General features: G+C 43.3%; 1 protein-coding gene across 2 annotated transcripts; it reads left to right on the forward strand.

The window, feature by feature from the left end:
• The first annotated feature begins 3,627 nt into the window (after positions 1-3,627).
• LOC139399939 (nicotinamide riboside kinase 2-like) lies at positions 3,628-7,607 on the forward strand. Of its 2 annotated transcripts, XM_071145074.1 has the most exons (8): positions 3,628-4,226; positions 4,743-4,833; positions 5,103-5,151; positions 5,337-5,523; positions 6,408-6,479; positions 6,697-6,803; positions 6,962-7,056; positions 7,308-7,607. In XM_071145074.1, the coding sequence occupies exons 1-7, from the start codon at positions 4,201-4,203 to the stop codon at positions 7,045-7,047; spliced, it is 618 nt and encodes a 205-aa protein (XP_071001175.1). In that variant the 5' UTR covers positions 3,628-4,200; the 3' UTR covers positions 7,048-7,056; positions 7,308-7,607. The 2 variants fall into 2 exon arrangements, with proteins under 2 accessions (XP_071001175.1, XP_071001176.1); XM_071145075.1 differs by lacking the exon at positions 5,103-5,151 and having other exon boundaries at positions 3,963-4,226.
• Positions 7,608-13,210: the final 5,603 nt, after the last annotated feature.

Consider the following 13,210-nt stretch of genomic DNA (forward strand, 5'->3'; position numbering starts at 1 on the left):
CTTGAATATGGATGGCAGTCAGCTGAATCAGCTCCACATGTATCTATATAGCAGCATGACCATGGCATCTGTCCCGCTGCCAGATGTCTTCAGTACCTACCAAATGGCACCCTATTCCCTATAGTGCACTACTTTTGACCAGAGCATTATGGTCCCTGGTCAAAAGTAGTGCACTATATAGAGGGAATGTGGTACCATTTGGATCCCTGGTGTAAACATTGACCATGTGCTGTTGCTTGACCACAGGGCTGTTGGCTGGCCCAGTTTTTGTAGAAAAACACACAGTGGGTCAGTGAACTAACTATATCACATGCTACGTTCACTCTTGTTGGCATCTGACGCACTTGTTTATCTGTGAACAAATAATTGGGAATGTAATATGGATACCAGTAAATCATTATCTTAGAGAGAGAGTCTTTATAGCACTGTGGAAACAATCCCATATGTTGTGGAAATATGGAACACAAAGCAGAGAGGCATTCAGTTTCAGAGAACTCTTTCCTCCTATTCAGTCAGGCGTTGTGCATTGTGTATTGAAACGGGAGCTGGGCTGTCTAGGGATGCTTCTGAAATGGCACCCTATTCCCTACACCCTGGGCCCTAGTAAAAAAAAAACTGCACTGTATAGGCAATAGGATGCCATTCGGGACACAGGATAGAGCTGCTGGACATTCCAATGTTGAACACACACTCACACACACACACTACAGTCTCCTCTATCTCTCCAGACCTGAGTAACATTCTGTGTGTGCATATTATTTAACAGTAAAATCAACTGTAACTGTAGCTGACGGTCATGTGTATACTGTGAATAAGCCATACACTACATACTCCACACTTACTGCATATGCTCCTGGAAACTCTCACTCTCATTGGTCGTTCCATGTCATTTCAGCAAGCCATTCAGCACCCACCATGTTAGATTTCTCTTAAATCGTTGTTGTAGTTAGAAAAAGATAAGCATTCCTGCAACATTATTTTGTTGAAATATAATTTGATCTTTGAGAAATTAAGATAATTGATTGCACCCAAATTGGCCATTTTAATTTATAAGATGTATATAATATTAAATAATTATATTACTTAACATCCGATTTGGACCAAACCTTTTTCTAACAATGAGTAAGACATGAGGAATCCGAAGAAGTTGTCAAAAGCCATACACAGACCCCCCCCACGTCCCACGCTAATGACACCCCAAATGTGTGTACATAGTATCAATTCTCTATGTTTGACTAGTAGTACGGAGCTGAGGCTCAGTGTTGTTTATTCATACAATGTTATGTATTCTCAGTGAATTTGGTGATGTTTTAATCATTGAAGTTGTTGGGTTTATGTCCCATCCGACATCCTGATATTACCAGGTTCTGACCACTACATGGTGCTGTTCTCCCCCACATTGTTCAAATCAAATTGTATTTGTCACATACACATGGTTAGCAGATGTTAATGCGAGTGTAGCAAAATGCTTGTGCTTCTAGTTCCGACAATGCTGTAATAACCAACAAGTAATCTAACCTAACAATGTTAAAGGAATAGTTCACACAAATTACATATGCATTTTCTTACTCTGTAAGCAGTCAAATGACCAGGTATAACAGCAACCCATGCTTTGATTTAGTTTACTTGGCCACTGTTTCAAATGCTAACTTTTTAACATTTGTTTCACAAATCCAATGCAAGTCAATGATACCTATATTAGCATTTCCGCGCTCAGTTAGCAGTTGAAACAGTGGCCAGGTAAACAAAACCAAAGCATTGGTTGCTGTTATACCTGGTCCATAAATTGCTTACAGGTTAAGAAAACCAACATGTATATAACTTTGTAATTTGGGTGACCTATCCCTTTAACAGTTTCACTGAGAATACATTACATTGGATGAATAAATAATATTCCGAGCTGCAGCTCCATACTACTAGTCAAACATAGAGAACTGATACTACAGTACTATATACTCATTTTGGGGGTGAGATTAGAGTGGGGGGTCCGTGGATGGCTTTTGATCACTTCTTTGGATTCGCCATGTCTTACTCATAGTTGGAAAAAAGTTTGGTCCAAATCGGATGTTAAGTAATATAATTATTTAATATTATATACATCTTATAAATTAAAATGGCCAATTTGGGTGCAATCAATTATCTTAATTTCTCAAAGATCAAATTATATTTCAACAAAATAATGTTGCAGGAATGCTAATCTTACCTGTTTCTAACAACAAACTATTTTGGGAAACAATCTGAGATGGTGGGTGTCAGAATCCTATGTTTTGAGAGGAATGCATTCAGTTTCACAAATAAAACATGAAAGTGTTGGGAAAGGAAAGGCTAAATGTTTAAGGAGCTAACCCTAAAGACCAAGGCACTCTAACCAGAATTGTTAATTGGTATATTCTGTTTTGTCACAGAATAGAAATGGATAAAAGTGGCTATACATGTTTACACATCCTATCTTGGTATTTTAGTTGTTAATAGCTTGCTTTTAATGGTCAATGTCAACTTTAACAAGGGAAAAAAAAGTATGTCTCTCAATTGATATATAAGACAATTAAGTCCCTGTAGCCATGAATGGCCACAGCCGCCTCACAACACAAGTCAGAACCGGATTTGATTCATTTTACATCCCAAATGGTACCCTCTCTCTTATATAGTGCACTTCTTTTGACCAGAGCTCTTTGGGCCCTGATCAAAAGTAGTTCACTATGTAGGGAATAGGGTGCCATTTGGGAAGCAAACATACTGTTGGCAGCCAACTACTCATAGCTGAGGTTCTGAGGGGGCAGAAAACCATCTGTAGGAGATATTTTGGTTTCAAACCTCAAACTGTGTCACATTGCGGAAAGGGTGGATACTAGTAAACAAAGCGACGAGGTCAGCAGGAGAAAGTGAAGAGAGCAAAAACATGATGCAATTAAAAAAGAATTACCTTTATCTTATTATCTTGGGTGTTCTAAGACCATAAGTACAGGACCAGTCAAAAGTTTGCATAGGTAATCACTTACTTATTCAATGGTTTTTCTGTATTCTTACTATTTTCTACATTGTAGAATAATAGTGAAGACATACAAACTATGAAATAACACATATGGAATGATGTAGTAACCCAAAAAATGTCAAATATATCAAAATATATTTTATATTTGAGATTCTTCAAAGTAGCCACCCTTTGCCTTGAGGACATCCTTTGCACACTCTTGGCATTCTCTCAACCAGCTTTATGAGGTAGTCACCTGGAATGCATTTCAATTAACAGGTGTGTTGTTAACTTAAATTGGAATTTATTTCCTTAATGCATTTGAGCCAATCAGTTGTGTTGTGACAAGATAGACGTGATATACAGAAGATAGCCCTATTTGGTAAAAGACTGAGTCCATATTATGGCAAAAACAACCTAAGCAAAGAGAAATGACAGTCCATATTTGCTTTAAGACATGAAGGTCAGTCAATAGGGAACATTTCAAGAACTTGCAGTCCCAAAAAACCCTCAAGCGCTATGATGAAACTGGCTCTTGTGAGGACCGCCACAGGAAAGGAAGACCCATTACCTCAGCATCAGAGGATACGTTCATTAGAGTTACCAGTCTCAGAAATTGCAGCCCATATAAATGTTTCACAGAGTTCAAGTAACAGACACATCTCAACATCAACTGTTCAGAGGAGACTGTGTGAATCAGGCCTTCATGGTCGAATTGCTGCAAAGAAAACACTCCTAAAAGACACCAATAAGAAGAAAAATAAAAACATGAGCAATGGACAAAGAACTAACAAGTGTTTTATTTTTTTCCTTTTTCAGACAACAACAAAATCTAAATTTTTTTGCATTAAAGTTTTATTTTAATTGGCTCTAGAAAAACAGGTGGGCGGGGAAAGCGGGGGTGAAGATTTCATCGCTTCCTGATTGGCTGTGGGTTTTATGTTTCTGCTGGGACTGAAGTGTTTATATAGCCAATCACCGTTGAACTGGCAGTAAGTGTAGTAGTGAGCCTAGCAGTTCATTTCTCTCTTGGTGGAAGCACACAGCGAAGTGACATCGTCCAACCTTTCACCATATTCTGAAATATGGAAGAATCAAGTAGTTAACATTTACTGAACCTTCTCTTTTGAAGCTTTCTTCCGTCTGATCACTGAGTTCCTAGAGGGCTGACCGGTCCTGGTTTTTTTGACGTTTTTTGCAAGTTTCCTGAACTTTCACTGTCTGACAAGATGAAGTGCATTATCGGCATCGGAGGGTGAGTGTCTTGAAATACCGGTAATATAGCCTACTAGGCCGCAGCACGTGGGGCTGGGCGCGTTCCATAGGAATACCGCTTGTCCGTTGTCTTTCTGTCATCGTGGCGACTTTCCAGCCCTTCCCTTTCCAGCACTATATTTCCATTGTCTAATAAATACCCCAAATATGATTCTGACATAGCCTCATCGCCCCGGGAGCGAATACTAATATATTTATAACCCCTTCTGTCTGTGGCGAAGAGGTTCGTCTCCGGTTGTGACAATGTAATACGTGTGCAGCCGTCATTAAAAGTTGGTGTACATTGTAACGAAATTCACGACAATAATGTTGCCAGCGTCGGGCGATTTAACATTACAATGTTACCTGCGGCGCTAAAAGAATACAAACGTGTGTAAATCGTTATCTGTCCCTCTGCCCACTAGTTGCCATTCATATGTAATGCCAGCGACGTTGTACAATACAGCGCCCTCCCTCGTGGTGTTTTTACCATATGTGATTGTGTATGTCTTTACAGCGTAACCAACGGGGGAAAGACCACCCTCACCAACAAACTGATCAAGAACCTTCCCAACTGTTGTGTGGTTCATCAGGATGACTTTTTCAAGGTGAGTCTCTTATGAGTGTATTACTATAGCTATTACTGTTGCTATTATGTTGGTCGTTATGCTAGTGATAGAGTAAACGCACATTGCACATGGGCTAGATTCGTCAGAGCTTTGAATCTATATGGATGTCATTGCTTGGATAGAAGAGCAGGTATTTCCTTCAGTGTGTGTTGGGAGAGAGGCGTGAGGGAGGGTTGGCAGACCCTGAGGTGTTCATATGGCAGAATGTTAGACTGTACCTGGGTACATCTCATTCATGTATGTTTCAGCCACAAGATCAGATTGAAGTTGGTGAAGATGGCTTTAAGCAGTATGATGGTAAGACGGGTTCTTTCTGGAAGGGTTGGGGGGGTGAGTCTGTCTGTGTGTGGGTGTGTAACACACTACTACTTAATACAATCATCATGCACCTTAACCTAGAAGGTGGATTTTAGCTGTATATCTGTCCATTTCTCACTGTCTCTCTCCCTTTATATGCCTTTTTCTTTCCTTCATCCCTCCAGTCATCACTGCCCTCGACATGGACGCCATGATGAGTACCATCTACGCCTGGCTTGACGACCCGGTGAAGTTTGAAAGGTCGCACGGCGTCAACAACACCTTGGATACGGAGATTCTCCCAGAGTCTGACCACAGGGATGAGGGAACTCACATCCTCATCGTGGAAGGATTCCTGCTTTACACCTATGGGTGAGGACTCTTGTCTCTCTCCCCTTCTTCCTCTCCTCCTGCTCCTCAAATTTGGGTGAGGAGGACAAAATGTGTTTCTGTGTCTCAGTAGAACATCAGTAGTTGTAGATCTGGTTCATTTAGCAGCTTTGTTGTTCTATGTAAAGTATGATACCACAGTAATATAGTAGTAGTAACACCAGTACACTTCGTCAATACTTTGACTCTTTCTTCCTGTTTAACTAAGTAACAAGCATGTGAAAAGCCTGTCTGTTCTCTCCCTAAAACTCTGGGTGAGGGGCCGGTCCATTCCACACAGGAGTGTCTGTTCTCTCCCTAAAACTCTGGGTGAGGGGCCGGTCCATTCCACACAGGAGTGTCTGTTCTCTCCCTAAAACTCTGGGTGAGGGGCCGGTCCATTCCACACAGGAGTGTCTGTTCTCTCCCTAAAACTCTGGGTGAGGGGCCGGTCCATTCCACACAGGAGTGTCTGTTCTCTCCCTAAAACTCTGGGTGAGGGGCCGGTCCATTCCACACAGGAGTGTCTGTTCTCTCCCTAAAACTCTGGGTGAGGGGCCGGTCCATTCCACACAGGAGTGTCTGTTCTCTCCCTAAAACTCTGGGTGAGGGGCCGGTCCATTCCACACAGGAGTGTCTGTTCTCTCCCTAAAACTCTGGGTGAGGGGCCGGTCCATTCCACACAGGAGTGTCTGTTCTCTCCCTAAAACTCTGGGTGAGGGGCCGGTCCATTCCACACAGGAGTGTCTGTTCTCTCCCTAAAACTCTGGGTGAGGGGCCGGTCCATTCCACACAGGAGTGAGACGTACTTTCATCTCATTCGGTCAACTTGTAAAATGTATAAAACTAAAAATATAATATTTCCAATTCTGTTTGTGTTCCTGCAGACCTTTGATCGACGTGCTGAACCAACGCTATTTTATTTCCATTCCATACGAAGTATGCAAAAAGAGGAGGTGGTAAGTTAAACACTGAAACACGGACATATCTACCTGAACATCCAGCTTCTGCTGCTTTGCTGTTGTGGAGTAACCTTTCAGCTAATCCCAGGTGTCTGTGTGTGTCCTCTGTGTGTGTCTGTGTGTGTGTATGTCCTGTGTGTGTGTATGTCCTGTGTGTGTGTGTGTCCTGTGTGTGTGTGTGTGTGTCCTGTGTGTGTGTGTGTCCTGTGTGCAGCTCAAGAAACTACAAGGTACCAGATCCCCCGGGTCTGTTTGATGGTCACGTCTGGCCCATGTACACCAAACACAAGATCATCATGGAAACATCAGGAGTTGATGTTGGTAAGTGTTTGTTTTGTGTATGTGCACAGTATATCCGTGCTCCCGTTAAATCACGTGTTTGTGATAAATGTGTAATGCTTCTGTGTGTGTGCGTGTGTGTTCTCCTACTTGTGTAATATCTGTTTTCATGTTACTGATTATTTGTGTGGTGTTTACAGTGCAGCTAGATGGAACTAAGTCAAAGGAACATCTGTACAACGCTGTCTATGAAGACGTCCTGAACAACATCCAGAAGTGTCTGTGAGCAACAAAGGTACGTTTCCTTCCTGTCCCACACTCATTATTGTCCCCCTCATCTCAACCTTAACATCACTACCTGTCAATACTAACAAATAGTTGTCTGTAAATAAACGTATCATTGTGTGTTTTGTGTGAGAGAATTTTGTTGTGTAAATAAATGTGAGTTTTCTTGTGTAAAACAACTAATACTTGTGCGTAAAAGTATACTTGGTGTATGTGTTGTATAAGTCACAACTAATAGTTTTGTGTTCTGTGTTCTTCCAGGCCAGTCTATCGGCTAAGAGAAGGCTATATCTGTGCAGGAGGAGAGGCCTTGCCTTAAACATTTCTACGTCTTTCTGGCCTGCAGCTAGCAACACACTTTCTACCAGCGGCTGCTGCCACCGTGTCATTACTCTTTTCTAGTGTAAATTATTCTCTGGCGTTATATGCAGGCATGGTTTTATATCCTCCATATTTATTTCTTTGTTACGAGCCACCAGGCAGTCGGTCACAGAGATGACAGTAGAACAGAGGGTTGCAGCTCAAAGCATAACACCAATAAACAATCCTCCTGCTAAAACACTCTACTCTCTGTTGTCTTCTATAACTGTTGGTTTCTACTGTATTATTCAACCTGTTGGCATGAAGTGCATCCCTATACTGTTGAAATGGACCAGGGTATGAAGGCTTCCTCCACTTCTACTGGACATAATGGAGTTTAATCCCATGACTCTCGCTCCAACTAGACACCTGTTTACTGTGGTATGACTTCTAGTTCCACCTCCCATTGGCAGTGTGTTTACATCTGACTCAGACACATCCCCAGCCAGCCAGGGCAGAGCTAACTGCTCGTTGTGGTTTTCCCTTTTCAACACTTTCTTTTCTTAAACGCTGTAACCTGAGGCGGGACACCACTAAACACAGGTCCTCGCGGCATCGCTCGCTATCTATCCCCCCAGCAACAGTTGGCGCGGGTGATAGCAGGGTGTGATCACGAGACTACCCCGTGACCTAGACAACCAGTAAGACCTGCTTCTCCGGAAAATCCACCCTCAAAGTTCATGACTTTGCTGCTTTTTTCTCTGAATTTAGCCACGCTGTACAGTGTGCTTATTTGTACAGAGTTTTGACTTCATAGATAGTAGATTGTAGAACTTCCATGTAACAAACTGGACTCCAGGTAAAGACTGCTACACCACCAGCTCATGCTCTGTTGCTATTGGCTAGTCACGCTGGGTTTGTTTGTTCACATTGCTGTCTCATTGGCAACAAGTAGCTCATTACATTTAGTACATTCTAGACTAAAACACTGTGCTGTCCCAGGATAGCCTATATGTCAAGGTTGTTTTGTTACTGAAGGAACTTCAGCAACTCTTGGATGACAGTGTAACAATGAACCAAAACTATGGAAGAACGTTGTTTTGTTCAACAGATAATGACATAGTAAAATATTTGATTTTGGCTAGATTTCCATGTGCAACTGTTCAGAGAAGACTACAGTGTGTTTTTGGATCTAGCCCCAGACCATTAGTCCACTGGCATGTTGTGTACAGCAGAGTTAGGCCACACAGCCTGACACCATGATACTCTCGGTCACTCTGCTTACTGAATTGAATCTGGTGGAGGGGAAGCCTGGGATTCAATGCTACATGTACAACGACATGCAGTATAAATGCCACACCTTCAGTTTAGTCAGTTTAGGGAGAAACGTTGAAATCCACACTGAATTACTCTGCTTCACTAATGAAACGTGGCAGCTCAGTTTTTATTCCACCAGGCTATGGAAAGAGAGCAAGCTGACCTACGACTGGGAGAGGTCAAATAATGTTGTCTCTTCCATAGAGACCATGTTTGCATCCCAAATGGCAGACTATTCCCTATATAGTGCACTACTTTTGACCAGAGCCAAACAGCCCTTTCAAAACACATTTCAAGTAAACGGTGAATAAGACAAATAGGCCTATAAACTGAAACCTTTTAATCTGTTAAATTAAATATTTTAGACAGTCTGCTATTTGATAAATGAAAAGGTTGAACTTGAAATGGATGAGAACTAGTGTTAGTAATGCCATAAAGATTTCCCCATAGGACTCCTCCTATGATAGGGGTATAGTAGAGGTGCCACCTTTAATTATTCAACTGATGCAGTAGAAGTTGCTTACTGTACACATACTTTATATAAGGGGCATTTTGCAGATCACGTCCAGATACACATCACTTTCCTAGCTCTCTGCTAAATAGGACCATGTCCACATATGTCTTAAATATGTCCTTCATATGCACTCAATGTAAAGCATGTCTTCCCTGTAATGGGAATAAGATGTCAGAAGTATAAGTAATGTTGCAGCGGAAGGAAAAGGCCCTCACCACCAACCCACATCAGAACCCTGAACCAGACAGAACGTCTTGGGCCATGGGGGTGTGAGTCAGCATGCAGGGCGGATCGCTAGGCGAGTTGAGGTGGGGAATTTTCCAGGGAAGTTTTTTTCTCTCTGGTTGTAGAGGCGTGTTATGTAACACGTGCTGAGAAAATAGGACACAGCCAAATATGAGGACAAGCATTGGCCTCTTGCCCATTTTTCAAATTAACAGAGTTCAGCTGTTTGTCTCTCCCATTGAATGTGTCCATACATTATGAGCATGCTTTGTCTATATGTACTTTGAGGATGTAAGGAAATGACATGTATACCGTACACACACATACAAACACATAGTCCTGCACACACACACGCAGAGACAAGGCCTCCATTGACACATTTGAACTTGCTATTTGTGTGAGTGTATGTTGGATGTGTCACCAGAGTCACCCTGAGCTCCTCCAACAACACACACCACAATAACATAACTCTCCTCATACACTCCCCCACGACACCACAATACAATAACCCAGGTGGGCACAAACACACACATACCCACACACACAATCATAACTCTGTCTCTGTTCCAGGTGCATTCTGCCACATTCACACTATTGTATCAATTATGCCATTACATTCACCTCAAACTGAATTTAATTCAATTTGCAACCTCTGAAAACAAAGCTTGGTCATATCAGGAGAAAGTGGTTGTTATATAATAATTAAACATGCTTTAGTTTCTTTGAAATTAATCTCTAACCAATCATCATCAATTGTTTTGAATTATTTGAAATACCAGAAAGCACATAATTTCTCAGTAAATACCAGGAAGTTACCAGCTGAAACAGTGAACTAAGGTAAGGGCAGTGTAACCTAACAGTCACTGTGTCTCCTGGCGACCAGACAGAGCGTGTCTGAACAGGCAATGCCTGTCTGATGACATTCAGACAAACAGCTTCAGTGTGTGTTTGTGTGTAATGTAATGGATGGAGAGAGAGCGTGCTCAGTCCCACTAGGACAGAGAGAGAAACATACTGTCCTGCAGCAGCTGCTGTGAGGAGCCACTAGCACATGGAAACATCCTCACTTTGTCAGTCTTGGTTTTCTCTCATTGCAATGTAAAGCTGTGGAAGTAGCCTACATGTGCATTGTACTGTATGTGTTTGTGTGCGTACGCGCATATGTGCCTGTGTGTGTGTGAGCAGTGTAGCGGTAAGCAGTCTATCTTGTTGCAATCCTAACCACTCCAGGAATTTCCTAGTGGCTATTTTAGCAGCTCACCAGAGCCACATGATTACACTTCACAAACAGACCCTGCAGGGGAGAGAATTAACATGCTACCAGCAAACCGACCCTGCATGGGAGATAATTAACATAATACCAGCAAACCGACCCTGCAGGGGAGAGAATTAACATGACTACCAGCAAACTGACCCTGCAGGGGAGAGAATTAACATGGTTACCAGCAAACCGACCCTGCAGGTGAGAGAATTAACATGGCTACCAGCAAACTGACCCTGCAGGTGAGAGAATTAACATGCTACCAGCAAACCGACCCTGCAGGGGAGATTATTAACATGGCTACCAGCAAACTGACCCTGCAGGAGAGAGAATTAACATAATACCAGCAAACTGACCCTGCAGGGGAGAGAATTAACATGGCTACCAGCAAACCGACCCTGCAGGTGAGAGAATTAACATGGCTACCAGCAAACTGACCCTGCAGGAGAGAGAATTAACATAATACCAGCAAACTGACCCTGCAGGGGAGAGAATTAACATGGCTACCAGCAAACCGACCCTGCAGGTGAGAGAATTAACATGCTACCAGCAAACCGACCCTGCAGGGGAGATTATTAACATGGATACCAGCAAACCGACCCTGCAGGTGAGAGAATTAACATGCTACCAGCAAACTGACCCTGCAGGGGAGAGAATTAACATGGCTACCAGCAAACCGACCCTGCAGGGGAGAGAATTAACATGGCTACCAGCAAACTGACCTTGCAGGGGAGAGAATTAACATGGCTACCAGCAAACTGACCCTGCAGGGGAGAGAATTAACATGGCTACCAGCAAACCGACCTTGCAGGGGAGAGAATTAACATGGCTACCAGCAAACCGACCCTGCAGGGGAGAGAATGAACATGCTACCAGCAAACTGACCCTGCAGGGGAGAGAATGAACATGCTACCAGCAAACTGACCCTGCAGGGGAGAGAATGAACATGCTACCAGCAAACTGACCCTGCAGGGGAGAGAATGAACATGCTACCAGCAAGCTGGATCAAGTGGATCCTGTGTCATAATAAAATCTCACAAGATCAAATGAGGAACGTGTGAATCTGTGATTTAATGACTGAGATAAATGATTAAAGCAATGTTTATCATTTATGATGCAATATCCAGTATGTGTATTAAATGGTGTTACAGTAAAGTTCTTGAAGAAGACGTTACAGAATGTTATAATAACTGAATAGGCCATATCAACTGTTGGCACAGTTGTAATTTAGCAGCACATCTACCCGTATCCTGCACACTGAAATAAATGTATCTGTCAACGCCAAACCTTTCCACCGCAATCTACACTGCTGGGCTCAGTAAAACACACTTCAGATAACACCGAACTTTATATCCCTAACACATACATTCACACACACAACCCAACACACGTACCCACACACTCACACAACCCAACACACGTACCCACACACTCACACAACCCACCACACGTACCCACACACTCACACAACCCACCACACGTACCCACACACTCACACAACCCACCACACGTACCCACCCACTCACACAACCCAACACACGTACCCACACACTCACACAACCCACCACACGTACCCACACACTCACACAACCCACCACACGTACCCACACACACACACAACCCAACACACGTACCCACACACTCACACAACCCAACACACGTACCCACACACTCACACAACCCACCACACGTACCCACACACTTACACAACCCACCACCCACTCACACAACCCACCACACGTACCCACACACTCACACAACCCACCATATGTACCCAAACACTCACACAACCCACCACACGTACCCACACACTCACACAACCCACCATATGTACCCACACACTCACACAACCCACCATATGCACCCACACACTCACACAACCCACCACACGTACCCACACACTCACACAACCCACCACACGTACCCACACACTCACACAACTCACCATATGTACCCACACACTCGCATTAGTACCCATACGCTCACACAACCCACCACACGTACCCACACACTCACACAACCCACCATATGTACCCACACACTCACATTCGTACCCACACTCACACAACCCACCAGACGTACCCACACACTCACATAACCCACTATATGTACCCACACACTCACACAACCCACCACACATACCCACACACTCACACAACCCACCATATGTATCCACACACTCACACAACCCACCACACGTACCCACACACTCACATTCGTACTCATACGCTCACACAACCCACCATATGTATCCACACACTCACACATCCCACCACACGTACTCACACAGCCCACCACACGTACCCACAGACTCACATTCGTACCCATACGCTCACACAACCCACCACTCATACAGTATCCGGTACACTCCCACAACCCCCTACTCGTACCCCAGCATGACGTAACTTTAAAACGAGGTGGAAATGTTCTAGGTCAAAGAGAAGACATCACAGATAAAGAGGCCTTTCCTGATACCGCACAATATTCTGGAGCTACATTAGAATAAGGCTCTCTGTGTATATGAGATAGAGTGCACTGCGTGAGAGC

The sequence above is a fragment of the Oncorhynchus clarkii genome, unplaced genomic scaffold (genome assembly GCF_045791955.1).
Source record: "Oncorhynchus clarkii lewisi isolate Uvic-CL-2024 unplaced genomic scaffold, UVic_Ocla_1.0 unplaced_contig_911_pilon_pilon, whole genome shotgun sequence".
NCBI classification, from domain to species: Eukaryota; Metazoa; Chordata; class Actinopteri; order Salmoniformes; family Salmonidae; genus Oncorhynchus; species Oncorhynchus clarkii.